At 45.0% G+C, this 19925-nt stretch overlaps 1 protein-coding gene across 7 annotated transcripts in view; it reads right to left on the reverse strand.

The window, feature by feature from the left end:
* Positions 1-18382, reverse strand: part of LOC121554089 (myosin-10) — a gene marked incomplete at its 5' end in the record, with an annotated part of 64768 nt that extends 46386 nt beyond the window's left edge. For all 7 annotated transcript variants that reach the window (XM_045223360.1, XM_045223359.1, XM_045223355.1 and 4 more), the window contains 1 exon segment: positions 18226-18382. In XM_045223360.1, coding sequence (XP_045079295.1) covers positions 18226-18382 — 157 coding nt within the window.
* Positions 18383-19925: the final 1543 nt, after the last annotated feature.

A 19925-nucleotide genomic window follows, 5' to 3' on the forward strand; every position in this document is an offset into this window, starting at 1 on the left:
AATGGATGAGGAATCGAGCACTCTTTCAAAGGAAAGCTTTGTAGTGCCAAACCTCTGCATTAGAGAGATAAGGGCTGATAGTGTCCCTTGTCAGAAATTGAGGGAAGCTGAGCGTAAAACTGCTGAAAGCTACACCCTTAGAAAAAAGGGTTCTAAAAGGGTTATTTGGCTGTCCCCATAGGATAACCCTTTTTGGTTCCAGGTAGAACTCTTTTTGGTTCCATGTAGAACCTTCTGTGGAAAGGGTTCTACATGGAACCCAAAAGGGTTCTACCTGGAACCAACAAGGGTTGGTTCCTTTTAGGGTCTAGATAGCAACTTTTTTTCTAAGACTGTATGTATGCTATGTCCTTCATGTGTATGTAGCCTATGTGAAAACAGTTTACACATGAACTCATCGAACTCAGTCAGACCACGGTAGGCGTAATACTGCAACCAAAGGCCATCTTTCCCTGTATTTACAGTCTTGTTATTTTAGAGCCCTGTATCACTGAACTGCAGGGCTGATGACAGAAACACAGCTCTCTAGGAAGAAGGCAGAACATCAGTGTGATTTACAGCCAGGTGACAAACGAGAAGAGCTCCTTCTCTAGCGTGAGAGAGAAAGAGAGAGAGAGAGCCCCAGAGAGAGAGAGAGAAGAGAGAGAGAGAGAGTTGGTGAGAGAGGAGAGAGAGAAGAGGAGAGAGAGAGAGAGTAGAGAGAGAGAGAGAGAGCAGAACTTCTGCAGATTAGAGAGAGAGAGGAGAGTCAGAACAGCTCTACACAGTACTGGGGAGCGAGAGAGAGAGAGAAGAGCAGACAGAGAGCAGAGAGAAGAGAGAGACTGTGAGAGAAGAGAGGGTTTCAGATTTTTTTGTAACCACATATACAAATTCATATTCAGTTCATATTGTATTTACCTGTGGGCTGCCACTCCAAAAAGAAAGAAAATAACATTTAGAAAAAAGGTACATAAATACAAAGTATTGATCATTATGATCAAACTACAGAGTAAAACAGTTATAATACATTTAGTATGTAAAGAATGATTGCTAGTAGTCCAAGTGATTGCCACCAGATCATGTTTCTAAGACTTAATTCCTCGCACTCCTATAACACCACATAAAGCACTGTCTACAGAACGCCACTGTCTACAGAACGCCACTGGCCACCAGACCAAACTGACACAATGGGAGGCATCAGATCAGTCCCCGGAAGCAGTGAGCTCCAAATGAACCCAAGGTCGTGGCTGCCGGCCAGGTTAGGACCAGAGAGTGGCAATAGAGAGGAGCGTAGGAGGGTGGTGAGGTGTGAGGTCATGGGAACCAACTGTGGTTTGGCTGCCAGCATCCGCGCTGGGCCTCCGGTGGTAGGCAGTATCTCCTCCTCAGGCCGCTCAGCTGTGTCACATGCCTGGCAGAGCTGGAGTACCACAGATAAGACAAAGGCCATCAGCTCCCTTCCCTTCTGGAGTGAGTCCCACCATCCGGGCTCCGGTGGCTGGCCACTGACGCCAGATATACCTTTGTGGTCAGTTCTGGCCGTGAGGTTGACGAGGGCTGGGCACTTGTCACCGAGGCAGAGCATGGGGCTGACCCACAGTAAGGGGCATGGGGGTGTCCCACAGTAAGAGGCAGAGCATGGGGCTGACCCACAGTAAGAGGCAGAGCATGGGGCTGACCCACAGTAAGAGGCAGAGCATGGGGCTGACCCACAGTAAGAGGCAGAGCATGGGGCTGACCCACAGTAAGAGGCACAGCATGGGGCTGACCCACAGTAAGAGGCAGAGCATGGGGCTGACCCACAGTAAGGGCCCAGAAGCACAGTTTGGGACTGTACATAACCCATCGTATTTACTAGCAGCGAGCTAGTTTAGAGAGGGAAAGGTGGGAACATAACTGACCAGATTTCCCATATGAAGTTTCATAGCCTAAGTGCCATTTGCCGAGTTATCAGATTGGACTATAATAGACCATGACTGATACAGCATAAGAGAGAGAGAGAGCTGCTCACGCAGGCAATGACTCATCAGAAGCAGAACAGCATCGTAGCCCTGAAGACAGCCTTCTGTCCAATCTGTATCTGTACCGAGGAGGAGAACCTCTATGTTAGATCGGCTTTACCCCTGAAGACATCAATAACCCGATGGTGTCTGGGAATACACGCCAATCCAATCTGGGAGAATCATGATGCACAGTGGAAAGGTGAATGGAAAGGATTGTGGTGCATTATTATTATATTGGCTCCTATGAGGTACCACAGTCAATAATTCAAGACAGGGGTGCATCTTTTCACCAGAGGAGTAACACTTGTCTCTAGGCTAAACCTCATCAGCTTTTCATGGACATCAATGACTCAAATGATTTCATTTCCAAATATTATTTGATTGGAGGATTATTCATATACATCATGCATTTTTTGTTGTTTTATTATTTGTATACTTGTTTGACCTTTTACTGCATTGTTAGGAGCTAGTTACATAAGTATTTAGCTGCACCCGCTCTAACATAAACTGTACGTGACCAATAAACGTTGATTTGATTAGATTTCTTCATTATCTCAGGAATTTCACCCCGAGCTACGAGATGGCTAGAAGAGTGCACAACAAAGCATTCCGATGAATTCATGTGACATTTGGAATTGTCGCTGTGATGTAACAAGTGATGAATTTAACGTGTCATGTTCAAATCTAGCAGGTCTTCACCATCTCTTAGGAACAGAGACAGAGGTGCTACTGGTTTCCATCTTTGTCTGACACAGTGAGTTTGGGCTGCTGCTGGGCATGCAAGTAGGTACTGTACATCTCCTCTCCATTCATCCTCACTTAGCGGGTTAAAAGGGGTGTGGAGAAAAGTCTTGACGTGCAATAAAAGTAGTTCTACAACGAAAGTAGCAAAACAGGAATCTGCTTATTGTGGGCAGCCAGTCATATTAATGTTTGCTTTGCATTATATTAATTATTTGACGTAATACCATAATCATGTTTTTGACCACATCTGAAGAACTACATTGGAAACGATATTGATATTAAACCAGACGCAGAAGCGGGACATGTTTTATTTGTTTCTCCCTCCTCCAAATGGGATTTCCCCCTCTTCCTTCTGAGCTGAGGCCAACAGCCTTCCACCGTCTCCGCTACAGATTCTACAGATGGTGGCTGGCCACTGACATTTCCCATGACCTCTTCCTGAGTCACTGGAAGTGACACTCTCTCTCGGATATTAAGGTCTTTCACACCCCTGGACACGGTAACGACACAAGCCTGGACGCTCTCGAATTCCATTAATTCATGCCAATGTTTCGACCTCAACAACCTCTCCAAGATCGGAACTCTGATGACTATTTGAGGGGTAGAAGCCATGGTGGGCATAGATGGGGAACCAAGCAGAGCTGTTATTTCTGTAACATTGCTTTATAGCCTAGTCATAAGAACCGTTGTGTGGGATTCACATGATTGGTAGTGTTCTTTCCAGCTTCACATGACTTGATTATTTTGGATAGCCTCAAGAGGCTGCTCCATGGAATAGGATAGGATTGGTTGTTAAAATATTTGAAGAGAGTATAAAAATGATTATAAAACCTATTCAGTTGTACAGTGTTTGGCCAATTATTTAGTAATGGACTGTATCATGGGAAGGAAAAAGGCAGTACCAAAAGTTTTGTTATTAATGTTCAAAATAATATAATAATTACTTAATAATTTATAACCTAATTAACAAGTTAACCACTAGGCTTGGCTGGATGACTCCACTTGAGCTCCTCCATACACCATAGACCAACAAAAAAAAAAACATACACACGTCACTGTCTTTCAAACCTGTGACAAAGTGAAAAATTTGAGGACATTTTGGGCTTTGACGGGAACACAGTGGCTCTGCATGTGGCGTTTGCAATGGAGAGGAGAGAAGGGTAGTCCCGTGTAGCTCAGTTGTAGAGCATGGCGTTTGCAACGCCAGGGTTGTGGGTTCGTTTCCCATGGGGGGCTAGTATGGGGCGGCAGGTAGCTTAGTGGTTAAGAGCGTTGTGCCAGTAACCGAGAGGTCGCTGGTTCTAATCCCCGAGCCGACAAGGTGAAAAATCTGTCGCTGTGCCCTTGAGCAAGGCACTTAACCCTAATTGCTCCTGTAAATCGCTCTGGATAAGAGCGTCTGCTAAATGACTAAAAAATGTTTAAAAAATTAACAAATAAAAATAGTATGAAAAAAAAAGAGTGTCTGCTAAATGACGTAAATGTAAGGGAGGATAGGAAGAGGGAGAGAAGAGCAGAGAGGGGCAGAGGGAGCAGATCTCAGCCCACGGACAGTGAACTCATTGTGAGCCTGTGGTCTGCTGGGCCTGGGCCAGCCTCCGCTATTGAAGGCTGATGTCGGCATTAAGGAGAGGCAATGGAGTGGAAACACTCGCCTCAGAAAACCCAGCTCCAGAGGTCGCTTTTGCTGTTAACAAAGTGGCTTTGAAGGAGGATGACCTCAGAAACCAGTTTGATATAAATAGAGGTACAACACATCAACTGGGCCGTGGTGGATAATGAAGACAAACTGGTGGTCTGTAGCTTTAATTGAGGATAGTCTAGTTTTCATCAGTTTAACAAAAAAGAGAGAGGAAAGTCTCACAATGAACTCTGATAACTTATAGCAGATGCACTCTGCAACAAATAAAGGCATCATCCAAGTGTTGTGTGGTGAGAAGCAGTATGTCAGTCAGCAGATACCAGAGTCCAAACCAGAGTAAAATGAAGATCATTGTTGGTTGGCCTGGCTCCTCCAGGGGAAGTCCCAACCGGCCACGAGACAGTGTGGACAGGGCCTATCTCACACTGTGGACTGTAGGCAGACTGCTTCACCATTACTACACCCCCTTCAGATCCCCCCTGCTGGATTAATGTAGCGACCAGACTCATTCCACACATTCCAGTTCACATCCCTGCCAGCCACGAGCCTCAAGCTCAATTCTAATGGAAAGTGTGCTCATGCTGGAATTAGAACGCATATGAGTGAGAGAAAACAGACGGGCCACGAGCATCAAAGGCATCATAGCGCGTCAAATTAGAAAGCAAGTCTATTTTTCTTGCGTCTACGTGGAGCAATTCTGGTAAAATAAGCGGATAGATTGCGTGGGGTCATTTGTAGAAAAGGGAAGATCATTACAGTTCCTCTATGCTAAGTAGACTAAAGATGTAGTTTTAAATGTATTGAGCAGTAAGCTAAGGTTTATCAGTCAAATAGGCTACATATTTGAAAACAATTGCAGCCTAACTGTGTTGATTTCGATCATAGGCATATAGACAGGCTACGGCTGGAAAACTTGAGGACTGTTTACGTAGAAGAATAAGACTTGGTTGTTTATAAACAACTCGGGTTTAGCACAGGCACGGTGGCTCCCGTAGGACATCTAAGGTGAGTCAAAAGTAACTCACAACAATAATTCCCAGGGGCTTCACAGCGAACATATATAACTGTTTATTATGGATTTTCGTTGGCATACGCTATGCCGTGTGCGCAAATTCCACGCCGTTGACGGGCGTCTCTTCTTCACTCTAGACTCGAAGGCAGAATGCAAGCCTCTCGTTCACATTTACTATATGGATGGACGACACTTGTACTGATCATGTATGGACAAATACCTGGCCATGTACGAAGAACACCTGTACTGACCATGAATGGACAAATACCTGGCCATGTACGAAGAAAACTTGTACTGATCATGTATTGACAAATACCTGGCCATGTACGAAGAACACCTGTACTGACCATGTATGGACAAATACCTGGCCATGTACAAAGAACACCTGTACTGACCATGTATGGACAAATACCTGGCCATGTACGAAGAACACCTGTACTGACCATGTATGGACAAATACCTGGCCATGTAGAAGAACACCTGTACTGACCATGTATTGACAAATACCTGGCCATGTACGAAGAACACCTGTACTGACCATGTATGGACAAATACCTGGCCATGTAGAAGAACACCTGTGCTGACCATATATTGACAAATACCTGGCCATGTACAAAGAACACCTGTACTGACCATGTATGGACAAATACCTGGCCATGTAGAAGAACACCTGTGCAGACCATATATTGACAATACCTGGCCATGTACGAAGAACACCTGTACTGACCATGTATTGACAAATACCTGGCCATATACGGAAAAGAACACCTGTGCTGACCATATATGGACAAATACCTGGCCATATATGGAAAACACCTGTGCTGAACATGTGTGGACTGCTCCATCCATTTGACTGACTGAGGAACATTGGGTGTTTACAGCCTTTCCGCATTAAAATGAGATGTGGGTTTTGTTGCCTTGGCGTGCACATTCAGAAGGAATAGGCCCAACATCATAAAACTTTGTTGACAGTTTGACTGTAATGCAGCAAGCTGGGGAGCGAAGGATTGCTGGAATTGGCCAATTTTGCAGTCTACAGTGTGTGTAGAGGCATGGAAAACCTATCCCATTAAAGCATTAGAGTGGCCTGTTTATTAGTATAACACCTCAGGAGCAGTTCTAAGCCTGTATATCGGGCAGGACTCCAGCAGTGCTTAAGGGTCTAGTAAAATTATACTGTATTTACACTGAGTGTACAAAACATTACACTTTCCATGACATAAGACTAACCAAGTGAATCCAGGTGAAAGCTATGATCCCTTATTGATGTCACCTGTTAAATCCACGTCAATCAATGTAGATGAAGGGGAAGAGACAGGTTAAAGAAGGAATTTTAAGCATTGCGACAATTGAGACATGGATTGTGAATGTGTGCCATTCAGAGGGTGAATGGGCAAGACAAAATATTTAAGTGCCTTTGAACAGGGTATGGTAGTAGGTGCCAGGTGCACCGGTTTGAGTGTGTCAAGGACTGCATTGCTGCTGGGTTTTTCACACTCAACAGTTTCCCGTGTGTATCAAGAATGGTCCACCACCCAAAGAACATCCAGTCAACTTGACGCAACGGTGGGAAGCATTGGAGTCAACATGGGCCAGCATTCCTGTGGAACGTTTTCGACACCTAATACAGTGAGGGAAAAAAGTATTTGATCCCCTGCTGATTTTGTACGTTTGCCCACTGACAAAGAAATTATCAGTCTATAATTTTAATGGTAGGTTTATTTGAACAGTGAGAGACAGAATAACAACAAAGAAATCATGTCAAAAATGTTATCAATTGATTTGCATTTTAATGAGGGAAATAAGTATTTGACCCCTCTGCAAAACATGACTTAGTACTTGGTGGCAAAACCCTTGTTGGCAATCACAGAGGTCAGACGTTTCTTGTAGTTGGCCACCAGGTTTGCACACATCTCAGGAGGGATTTTGTCCCACTCCTCTTTGCAGATCTTCTCCAAGTCATTAAGGTTTCGAGGCTGACGTTTGGCAACTCGAACCTTCAACTCCCTCCACAGATTTTCTATGGGATTAAGGTCTGGAGACTGGCTAGGCCACTCCAGGACCATAATGTGCTTCTTCTTGAGCCACTCCTTTGTTGCCTTGGCCGTGTGTTATGGGTCATTGTCATGCTGGAATACCCACCCACGACCCATTTTCAATGCCCTGGATGAGTGAAGGAGGTTCTCACCCAAGATTTGACGGTACATGGCCTCGTCCCTTTGATGCGGTGAAGTTGTCCTGTCCCATTAGCAGAAAAACACTCCCAAAGGCATAATGGTTCCACCTCCATGTTTGACGGTGGGGATGGTGTTCTTGGGGTCATGGGCAGCATTCCTCCTCCTCCAAACACAGCGAGTTGAGTTGATGCCAAAGAGCTCCATTTTGGTCTCATCTGACCACAACACTTTCACCCAGTTCTCCTCTGAATCATTCAGATGTTCATAGGCAAACTTCAGACGAGCATGTACAGTGAGGGAAAAATGTATTTGATCCCCTGCTGATTTTGTACGTTTGCCCACTGACAAAGATATGATCAGTCTATAATTTTAATGGTAGGTTTATTTGAACAGTGAGAGACAGAATAACAACAAAAATATCCAGAAAAACGCATGTCAAAAATGTTATAAATTGATTTGCATTTTAATGAGGGAAATAAGTATTTGACCCTCTGCAAAAACATGACTTAGTACTTGGTGGCAAAACCCTTTGTTGGCAATCACACAGGTCAGACGTTTCTTGTAGTTGGCCACCAGGTTTGCACACATCTGTTGAGGGATTTTGTCCCACTCCTCTTTGCAGATGTTCTCCTAGTCATTAAGGTTTCGAGGCTGACGTTTGGCAACTCGAACCTTCAGCTCCCTCCAAAGATTTTCTATGGGATTAAGGTCTGGAGACTGGCTAGGCCACTCCAGGACCTTAATGTGCTTCTTCTTGAGCCACTCCTTTGTTGCCTTGGCCGTGTGTTTTGGGATCATTGTCATGCTGGAAGACCCATCCACGACCCATTTTCAATGCCCTGAGAGGTTCTCACCAAGATGAGTACATGGCCCGTTTCCCTTTGATGCGGTGAAGTTGTCCTGTCCCCATTAGCAGAAAAACACCCCCAAAGCATGATGTTTCCACCTCCATGCTTGACGGTGGGGATGGTGTTCTTGGGGTGCATAGGCAGCATTTCTTGTCATCCAAACACGGCGAGTTGAGTTGTTGCCAAAGAGCTCGATTTTGTTCTCATCTGACCATAGACACTTTCACCCAGTTCTCCTCTGAATCATTCAGATGTTCATTGGCAAACTTCAGACGGCCCTGTATATGTGCTATCTTGAGCAGGGGGACCTTCGGGCGCTGCAGGATTTCAGTCCTTCACGGCGTAGTGTGTTACCAATTGTTTCTTGGTGACTATGGTCCCAGCTGCCTCTGAGGTCATTGACAAGATCCTCCCGTGTAGTTCTGGGCTGATTCCTCACCGTTCTCATGATCATTGCAACTCCACGAGGTGAGATCTTGCATGGAGCCCCAGGCCGAGGGAGATTGACAGTTATTTTGTGTTTCTTCCATTTGCGAATAATTGCACCAACTGTTTTCACCTTCTCACCAAGCTGCTTGGCGATGGTAAGCTGCTTGGCGATGGTCTTGTAGCCCATTCCAGCCTTGTTTAGGTCTACAATCTTGTCCCTGACATCCTTGGAGAGCTCTTTGGTCTTGGCCATGGTGGAGAGTTTGGAATCTGATTGATTGATTGCCTCTGTGGACAGGTGTCTTTTATACAGGTAACAAACTGAGATTAGGAGCACTCCCTTTAAGAGTGTGCTCCTAATCTCAGCTCGTTACCTGTATAAAAGACACCTGGGAGCCAGAAATCTTTCTGATTGAGAGGGGGTGAAATACTTATTTCCCTCATTAACATGGAAATCAATTTATAACATTTTTGACATCCATTTTTCTGGATTTTTTTGTTGTTATTCTGTCTCTCACTGTTCAAATTAACCTACCATTAAAATTATAGACTGATCATTTCTTTGTCAGTGGGCAAACGTACAAAATCAGCAGGGAATCAAATACTTTTTTCCCTCACTGTATAGGTCATGCCCTGACAAATTGAGGCTGTTCTGAGAGCAAAAGGGGGTGGAAATCAATATTAGGAAGGTTTTCCTAATGTTTTGTAAACTCAGTGTATGTTCTCTTTGACATAGCCTTCATGCACCAATCATCTCCCCTTTCTGTTACTGTCTCATTATAAAACTGTGATTGGTTGAGGCATTATGATTGGTTGAGAGGCGTTCTAAGCCTGCAAAGCTGTCTTCGACAGCAAACAGCTGGCAGGCGGTAGGGATTTTTGCACTGTTCCTCTGTGCCTGGTCCCTGTTAGCCGTCATCTGTGCTTAAAGCAGTCAAGATAACACTCACAAAGACAAACACTGAAGAGTGGCTGCTTGTGAATGGGGTCTAAGAGGCAAAGCCCTTGGCCCCTGAAACGGCCATTAAACAGCAGTGGCAGGGCTTCTGATATGGGCAGAACCAGGAGTTGGTCCTCAGCCACTGACATCGACTTACAGATGGGAAAAAAATACATAATAATATAACATTTTTGACATGCGTTTTTCTGGATTTTGTTGTTGTTATTCTGTCTCTCACTGTTCAAATAAATCTACTATTAAAATTATAGACTGATCATTTCTTTGTCAGTGGGCAAACGTACAAAATCAGCAGGGGATCAAATACCTTTTTCCCTCACTGTATCTTTTCCCCTATTGCGAGACTGACCTGAGGGAAAGACCCAGCAGTTGAAAGTCTGTGACAAAAAAGTTGCCTATTATTAAGAGCTTACCAAGGCCCTGAGGACATTGAACAGGGCTCATTTACTGTATGCTAGCTCTGCCAAAAGCCAATCCATGCTGGATGACAACACAGAGAGGAATTCTCACTGTGAGCACGGCACATTGCATATTTCTTTCAGATGAGTGGACAGCCAATGTGGCTCAGGCCACATGAGAAACAGAACCAGCTGTCCCGAGACGGGACATCGACCAACCGCACCGCGCAGGAATTTGGCGGGTAGTGGTTTGAAGTGATGTTTCATTAGTCACACAAACTGAGGGACTGATTGTGACCTCATCTACAGCCTCCCGGAGAGAGGCCAGCCACAAGACTACCTGCCGGACCGTCAGAAAGCCCCCTTAGAGCACTGGAGACCGCATTCCTTTAACGACCAGGGCTCAGTCCAAGCCAAGGCCAAAACAAATGGGAGAAAGAGGGTCTGGGGCTCCTGATAGGAATACAATGGCTTCAGGAGCCAAGATGAAAGGTGCTTCAAAGGGAGAAGCATATGTAGCATACTGAACACTTTGGACGCCATGGAACGTTGAGAGGGTTCTTGTGGACGTCACTTAGACAGAGGTGACATTTCCCATCCCTTGTATCGTTCAATCCAGCCCTGACCGAGGCTGAATTCCACAGGTGAGATCAAACGGATTCCTCAATGTTCTAACATCATTCCTCTCTCTCTATCCTCAAATTGTCACTACAGAACCCAAATCCTTACACAACAGAAAAGGGATGACTTGGCTATAGCTGCAGTCAGTCTCACCCTGCCCAGGACAGAAAAGGAAACGGGTAATCGGCAAGTCTTGCCTTCTCAGTGTCCTGTGTGGCTTCCTTCCTCCCACACCCAGGGTCATTAGGGAGTCCACTCAGCCTCCTCCCGCCTCCGCAGACAATGATTTATTCTTAATTCACCCAGAGGATATACAGCACCCCAATGGCCACCCCTGAATCCCTTGCCATTTAGTGTGGGAAGAAGAAGAGATTTATAATGAGACATCTAAGAAGAAAGAAGTAGTCTTATAATAAAAAAATAATATTTTTTCTCACAATCAGTGGGAAGCAATTCAATTAGGAAATGGAAGACATACAAGACCACTGATAATCTCCTCGATCTGGGGCTCCACACAAGATCTCACCCCGTGGGGTCAAAATGATCACAAGAACGGTGAGCAAAAAATCCCAGAACCACATGGGGGGACCTAGTGAATGACCTGCAGAGAGCTGGGACCAAAGTAACAAAGCCTACCATCAGTAACACACTACGCCGCCAGGGGACTCAAATCCTGCAGTGCAAGACGTGTCCCCCTGCTTAAGCCAGTACATGTCCAGGCCCGTCTGAAGTTTGCTAGAGTGAATTTGGATGATCCAGAAGAGGATTGGGGAGAATGTCATATGGTCAGATGAAACCAAAATAGAACTTTTTGGTCAAAACTCAACTCGTCGTGTTTGGAGGACAAAGAATGCTGAGTTGCATCCAAAGAACACCATACCTACTGTGAAGCATGGGGGTGGAAACATCATGCTTTGGGGCTGTTTTTCTGCAAAGGGACCAGGACGACTGATCCGTGTAAAGGAAAGAATGAATGGGGCCATGTATCGTGAGATTTTGAGAGAAAACCTCCCTTCCATCAGCAAGGGCATTGAAGATGAAACGTGGCTGGGTCTTTCAGCATGACAATGATCCCAAACACACCGCCCGGGCAACGAAGGAGTGGCTTCGTAAGAAGCATTTCAAGGTCCTGGAGTGGCCTAGCCAGTCTCCAGATCTCAACCCCATAGAAAATCTTTGGAGGGAGTTGAAAGTCCGTGTTGCCCAGCGACAGCCCCAAAACATCACTGCTCTAGAGGAGATCTGCATGGAGGAATGGGCCATAATACCAGCAACAGTGTGTGAAAACCTTGTGAAGACTTACAGAAAACGTTTGACCTGTGTCATTGCCAACAAAGGGTATATAACAAAGTATTGAGAAACTTTTGTTATTGACCAAATACTTATTTTCCACCATAATTTGCAAATAAATTCATAAAAAATCCTACAATGTGATTTTCTGGATTTATTTTTCTCATTTTGTCTGTCATAGTTGACATGTACCTATGATGAAAATTACAGGCCTCTCTCATCTTTTTAAGTGGGAGAACTTGCACAATTGGTGGCTGACTAAATACTTTTTTCCCCACTGTAACTGTAATGGCCAGCAGAGAGAGGTTTGGTCACCGCAATAAACACTTAAAAGTTCAAGGGGATATTCTCTAGCTTCATCAATGTGGTACAAAGTAGCGTTAGTATAATGATGGTGGAGTGTTGGCATAGTGATGATGGATAATTTGGCTCCGCTGGCTTAATGCCAGCTTTTTTGAAGAACCTTAGAGGAGAAGGGCCATAGAAATAGATCATTGTCAGCATATTCCAGAACTTTATAGGTTTATGACATCAACCACGCTCGTATTATATCTCTAGGGAAAATGGCTGTGTGCTGCAGTATTGCCGGGCCTGCCGTGGATCTCAGGGGAGGCTATAGAAACAGCTAGACCTCTGCTCTGTCTGGAGGGCACGGTCATTCAGGTGCTCAGACTGCAGAGTGTCTGCAGGGACATCCTTCCCATGTTTGGCTGGAAAAATCAGAGGAGTGCTGAATCTGCTGAATCCATAACATATGAGAAAAGCAACAGAGCAGGCTAACTCAATCCATGCTGTTCCAACTATTAGGCTAATAAAAATCCCATGGTCCACTCTTGGGAAAAAAGGTGCTATCTAGAACCTAAAAGGGTTATTCAGCTGTGCCCATAGGAGAACCCTTTGAAGAACCCTTGTTGGTTCCAGGTAGAACCCGTTTGGTTCCAACTAGAACCGCTTTGGGTTCCATGTAGAACCCTTTCCACAGAGGTTTCTACATGGAACCAAAAATGGTTCTACATGGAACCAAAAAGGGTTCTCCTATGGGGACAGCCGAAGAACCCTCTTGGAACCCTTTTTTCTAAGTGTAGAGGAAATGAGGGATTGAATTTGATTAATTACATTAAACAGTACGATAATTCATCTAGTACTTTCAGCATCCAGAACTGCAACTGGTCAATGTTCTTCTGAACCAGGTAAAAGCAAGAGAACAATCACCAAAACAACAGATTCAGAAAATTATATCAAGCCTGTATTTTCTTGGCTCCACTTGGAATTCCTTAAAAAATGTAGCAGGTCTGTTTTTCAATAGATTAACAATAATCTCTGTGTGTACTCAGTGTGTTCTAGTACTCACAGGATGGACGAGGCGGGCTAGGCACAAAGCCTTGGATTTTTTTCAAAATAACTTTGGCCATGAAAACCATTACAGGTCTTATTGGTACCAGGTGGATCAAGGGATGCAGTGGGTCCAATATCGTACACACTAGGCCTACATTGTAATAACACAGCCACAATCACTTTGAGTCTAGACCGTACATTGTACATGAGGTCTCCATCCACAGAAACGTTCCTCCACACCATTTACTTAACATTTCTTCATCTTTGAGACTATTATCAAAATACATTAGTTATTGTCCTTTGCACACATTTTATTTGATTGATTCATTTAGTGATGGAGAGGGTTCCTATGAGAGAAATGTAGGCTTATTGCTCAATGCTTATGAGAATATAGATCTGCCTTGAGTAGACCTAATGGCCTATTCAAAAACAAGGGAGAGTCCTTACAGAGGCCATTCTTCTCTTCACTCTCACAAAGCCTTTCTGTTGGACAACTATGTTGCTGAGGGACAGTGTTGCCGTTGATGCAAGTCGAGTCCACTCTTGAAATCCCCATGCTGACATGGCCGTTTCTTCTCCCAACTAACACATGGTTTCATTCAAGAGAACATCAGCGCTTTGCGTTTCTTAAGTTCCAGAAATGTTCAAATTAGCCCCTTTTTAACTGACTGGACGCCATCAGTCCAGAGCAACGAGGAGATTATGGAAAGTATCTGGAGAAGTAATCAATGGCAGATGTGTGGGTCTAGTTGTGGTGGGGGGAGGCCTAGTTAAACAACCCAGACTTTGTAACGTTACACCTCATTTAACCCTCCATCTGGCCATAGACTGGCATCTCAGAAATGCTGGGATAATGACTGACAATTTAGCCATTAACTTGATTTGACTATCTGGAAGTTGACTTCCTTGGATGAAGATGTGAGGCCTAAAAACTGTGAAGATGACAAACTGCCCAGGGACTACAGATGAAAATTTGCCGGCTGGCTAAATCTGGCACAGTTGCAGAAATGTTGACCAATGTGCATTGTTCATGTTAAGTACACTTACCTAATAAATGACATGAAGCAAATGCCTGTTCCTCGTGGCTAAATTTGAATGTCCAAAGTGGTGTGATACTATCACCACTATCACAACATTTAGGGATGCAATCATGGCACTGAGATAATGCCGTGATGATATCCATAACACTATGCAGTGATCCAGTGACATTTTCATACAATCAGTACATTTACATTTACATTTTAGTCATTTAGCAGACGCTCTTATCCAGAGCGACTTACAGTTAGTGAGTGCATACATTATTTTTATTTTTATTTTTTCATACTGGCCCCCCGTGGGAATCGAACCCACAACCCTGGCGTTGCAAACGCCATGCTCTACCATCCCTGCCGGCCATTCCCTCCCCTACCCCGGACGACGCTGGGCCAATTGTGCGCCGCCCCATGGGTCTCCCGGTCGCGGCCGGCTACGACAGAGCCTGGATTCGAACCAGGATCTCTAGTGGCACAGCTAGCACTACGATGCAGTGCCTTAGACCACTGCGCCAGGGTACCAGCGCCTAATCACTGAACTGAATCAGGTTATAGACCTGCTCAGGGGCAGAGCAGCAGCTGGCATCCGCTAATCTCCAACCTACAAACCTCCTTTTGAGCCAAACCGCTGGTTGGCTGGTTAGCCATGATGACTATACTTGCGATGACTACCACTGCGACAAGCCTGCATAAAAGTGCATAGGAACTGCAGGTCCTGAGAGGTATCCTTTCATTTCTAAATTGGTTATTGGTAGAAACCGATGCCTCATTTAAATGGGTGAAATGAAGCGAAAAAAAACAAATTATTTGGATTTGGAATGGCACTTATTCCAAGTTCAAGTCTCCAGTCCCTGCCCCCCACCCCTGCATCCATGCAGATACTCAGGGTGTGAGAAAGCTGGAAGGTGTGAAGGGGGTAATGGGAAAAACTCACTGGGTCATGGGAAAGGCAACAAAAGTATGATTGGGGAAGCACTATGTATTTGCATGCACATGCAATGTCCGATAGTGGCATTACCACATGAGGTAAAGTACTTCCAACCAGTGTCTTTGGAGAGATTCTTCAGAGGACACTACTTGAGGTGTCAATGCACACATTCTCCACACTGAGAGGGAGCTTCCTCCTTGTCTACACTGACACTAGGCAGGGCCTGCATGACGGGACTGCCCAACTCGTCACAACCAACCCCCCACTGGACGGACAAGCCCTCGCCACAAAGAGACAAAAGGTCCCATTGTGCTGCCAAATGCAGGTCACCCTCTCTGCTCTCACTGGTCTGGTCCCAGTCACAGCTCCCAGCCTGGGGTGCCTCCCAGCTATTTCAGGCAGAGGGAAAGAGAGACAACTCTCTCAGACATCTCTCTATGATGTCTGTTGTGACAGTCATGGGATGGTGCTCCATGATGTGCATTCACACCAATCGCACAGCCTTATTGACATCCAGAGTTTGTCCATTGATAGTGTAGCTGGGGAGCTGCCCCTCACCCCAAGATCCAGAAAAAGAGTTAAGAGGTCAAGAGGAGCTGTGCAAATACAAACACACGCTGGTGTAAAAGATGGGGATAAATTTGAGTGGGAGAGAAAGGTGGACTGGGAAGGATTGTTTGCTGCCTGGAATGATATGTTGGTTTAGTCAGGTGTCTGGGACAGGACAGATAACAGGTGTCTGGGACAGGACAGATAATGTGGCGATTTCTACTTGGAGTATCAAATACAAAAGACATCAAATAAACCAAATGCCAACGGACAAAAATGTGATCAACAAATTCCAAGAAAAAAACGAGCTGTTCAGAGAAAGCCAAGAACCTTGGCAATTAGGGTGTAAAGCAATGGAAAAAGATGGAGCATGTGGTTTGAAAGTACCGATAGGTTATTGGCACTAGAATGGTGGAGTGAGATAGAGAAATGGGTGCTTTCTTTAAGCAGCTTCTTGTAAATCAGTTCTGCCCGTCCCTATTTTTCCACCGATGTGAGGAATATGAGCTTATGCAGGCTTCTCCTGCTGGGAAGAACCTATAGGCTAGTTGACGCTGTAGGAGATAAGTTCTCGCTCATCACGAACCCCTGGAAGACTTATGGTTGAGAAAAACCAACCCAAATTGGATGAAGTATATTATAAACTGGATTTAACATCACATATAGGATTGTGAATCTACTTAAGTCACATGGATTCGACCTTCTTGAGTTCTGGAATCAGATGCAATTCTAATAAAGCTTTTGGTGTATGTTTTTCTTCACTCAACACTTGCGGTGTATTAACATACTCTGACCAGACAAAGTCAAGGCCTCTGGCAATCTGAAGAGGACTGAAATGGATTATCTCTGCAGTGACTAAAGGCTTTGGGTTCTCAGGCTGAGATTTAGACCCAGGACCTCTCATTGGTGCTTATAGCCCATAGTGGTGCTGATAGCCAGAAGTGCATAGTTCTGAGGTTCTGAGGTATCAGAAGAAAAAACTGTCGTCCTTCACTTCCCCTTTCCACTGTGCTCCCACGTTCCAGACATTGCTTGCAAAATTAATTTCTCTCTGGAGGTGGAAATATAAACAGAGAAATAAGACCAGCTCCTTTGGAACAGTTTCCACAGAGGCCTTTATGATGCCATTTGATACCATAATGCTTGAGATGCATGAATTTAGGGCAACTACTACATAATACAGAGTTGGCCAGTGCACTAAATCAAAATAATTGGGGGTGACTTTAGTATGCAACAAACCATGGTTCAGCTGATGGTTCCAATTTAGCCTTCTAGTGAAATGAATGGTCCCTAAAGTTGTTGAGACTGAGTAGTAATCCCTTCAATCACAGGGCGACTGTTAAACAACTTTTACGAGCATTGGCAACACGTGGTGTGTTTTGTTTTGGTAACTTGAGATCGAAAGCCTTGAGTATTGTAACAGTAGAGCTAACTGAGATGCCCTGCCAAATGCAACAGGGGGAAAAAATACATTTTGACAATTTACAGTAGGACAAATAAAATCAAATACAACTAAAATGATGATATAAAAGGCCTAATATTATCCTGTCACCTCTTGTTGGCAGGCCTGCGCGGCCCGACGCCACTAGCCACTGCCGGCTCATATATCATCATTCATTTGTCTTGTCTTGTGAATTAAAAGTTATCCCCTCATTAGTCTGTGTATAAGTGTGCTTGTCCGTGATGTATTGTGAGAATAGTGTAGGGTGGAGCACTCTCCCGTATTGCGGTAGATATTTCTCTTGTGCCTTTATATTGTTGGAGTATCCCATACTGTGTATTGCCAGGGTAGATAGTTTCCCCTGTGCCTGTTTCCGTGTGTCGCTATCCAGCGTATTTGTGTACGACGGAATAAACTCTGTATTCGGTGATTTACCCTCCTGCGCCTGACTCCTTCTATCACACTCATCACAATCCCCTAGCAACAGTTTAAATTGAAACACAACAACAACATCTAGCCCTTGGGGAACCGGCAATGTACAATTAACATGACAAATTATCCAATCAGGCTCCACTTAACATCACAGACCTGGGAGATAAGTGCACCTGCCACAGTGGAAACAAGGCTGTCCTAATAAATACCTACCGGTTGAGTGCCTCTCAACCGAACAACAACAACAGCCTTAATCCCAATACAACCAGTTAAATTGGCTTTGACTTTCTGGTTCCAGTAGACTGAATCAGATCATTCATACAATTTCACTGTGTAGCAAACATATGCGCATATTTTGTGCATTGAGATAAAGGGAAGCGATATCCATAACCAATTGAGACTTACCTTGGAGCATGCATCTGTACGCAGACTCTGAGATGGCGTAGATGTGAGGGGGCATCTCGTGTCTCTTCTTGCCCCTGTACATCTCAATGATGTTCTCCGAGTAGATGGGCAGGTTTTTGTAGGGGTTTATCACCACACAGAAGAGGCCAGAGTACGTCTGCAGGAGAGAGAAGATAATGTCATTCAGTGTGAAAAACGGGAATCCGAAGACGCATATCATTTTATATCATGTTAAAAAAAAATAATAATACAGGTTTGCCAGGTAAAGAGAAACCATCATGTAAACCATCATGGGCACAGTCAGCCTTCATGTAATGAGAAAGATCTAACAAATCCCTTCAGTCCCCCACAGGGAATCACTACTATCACTAGTCGCTAATGATGATGAAGCAATCATTGCCCTTTTTTCCCTCTCCCTTGTGGGGTTGAAAAGGAGTGTGAACTGCTTAGTGGACAGAGACTACGCACAAACAGAGTAATAGCCTGACCTTGGCTTGTATGGTGGTGTACGGACAGTGAAGATGTGAAAAGATACATACAGGTAGAGTAGAGGGAGAGCGAGAACAAAGTTTGTTGCTTGTCTGTATCCAAATAGCCTAATGATAAGGTTGACCTTCAGTTTGCTACAGGCACTGAGATTAAAACATTATCATCATAATGATTATGCATCATAAAGCCACTGTGCCCAATGGCTGGGATTTATTTTCCCTTATCTCTCACTCTCCCCCTGACCTCCAAAAACTGGTCATTCAGAAAGCAGTCACTGTGATATAGATGCTGCTAGGTGGATGGCTGCCAAAGTCCTGTACCATTTAAGATTCCTCCCACATGGCACTCTCGGCTTCCTTCTCCTCTGCCTCCAACTCATTGCATCCGGCTGAGAGGGTGGCTCCTTATTCAGTGCAGTGAGGGATGCTGCTGCACACAGTCCAATGCACTCAAGTCAAGGAATGAGTTACGCTGTTTGTGATGCATTGTAATAACCCTAAATGGAGAGCAACAAATCTGATCTCTTTAACAGTAATGCAGATCTCTAAATGGGGGTCGAGGCAGTTGCGTACAAAACTGCCATATCATCCCTGCAGTGTCAGAGTCAGACGGGGGGGGGTGGCAGGCCGGTGGGCAGGCCAGGAGAGGGTTAATCCCTGTCTACAGTCTGCCGGCCGGGATATTGCATTAACCGAGTCAGAGAGGGGGGACGGGTGACTATGCAAAAGGGTCCATTACCCAATCAGCCTTTCTCTCTCTGTCCATGCACCCTTTCTCTCCATCTCTCAGTCCCTCTCTCTTGGTCAGCCCAAGCTTGGCTGGGCGGCAGAGGCACATTCCTGTAATCATGTTGTCTGTGTGTTGGGGTAGGGGAGGCAGAAGACAGGGGGCTGCAGAGGGGCCCAAGGTCGGCTAACCCAGTTGCTGAGCTGGAACAATGGCGGTGTGGCTGCGGCATGCTGGTGGGGGGGGGGGGGGGGTGTAGCAGCGGGGTCCTAGTCTAAAGACTCTTGCAAAGCTTGACACCACGGCTGTCGCCTGGCTGGAGCGGGCAGTGCGATTGTGAGTCATACACACTCCTTCTCCTCAGGAGAAAAAAAAGCAACGTGTCTGCTCGCACACAAGCTACAGTTGAAGTCGGAAGTTTACATACACCTAGGCTGGAGTCATTAAAACTTGTTTTTCAACCACTCCACAAATTTCTTGTTAAC

The sequence above is a fragment of the Coregonus clupeaformis genome, chromosome 1 (genome assembly GCF_020615455.1).
Source record: "Coregonus clupeaformis isolate EN_2021a chromosome 1, ASM2061545v1, whole genome shotgun sequence".
NCBI classification, from domain to species: domain Eukaryota; kingdom Metazoa; phylum Chordata; class Actinopteri; order Salmoniformes; family Salmonidae; genus Coregonus; species Coregonus clupeaformis.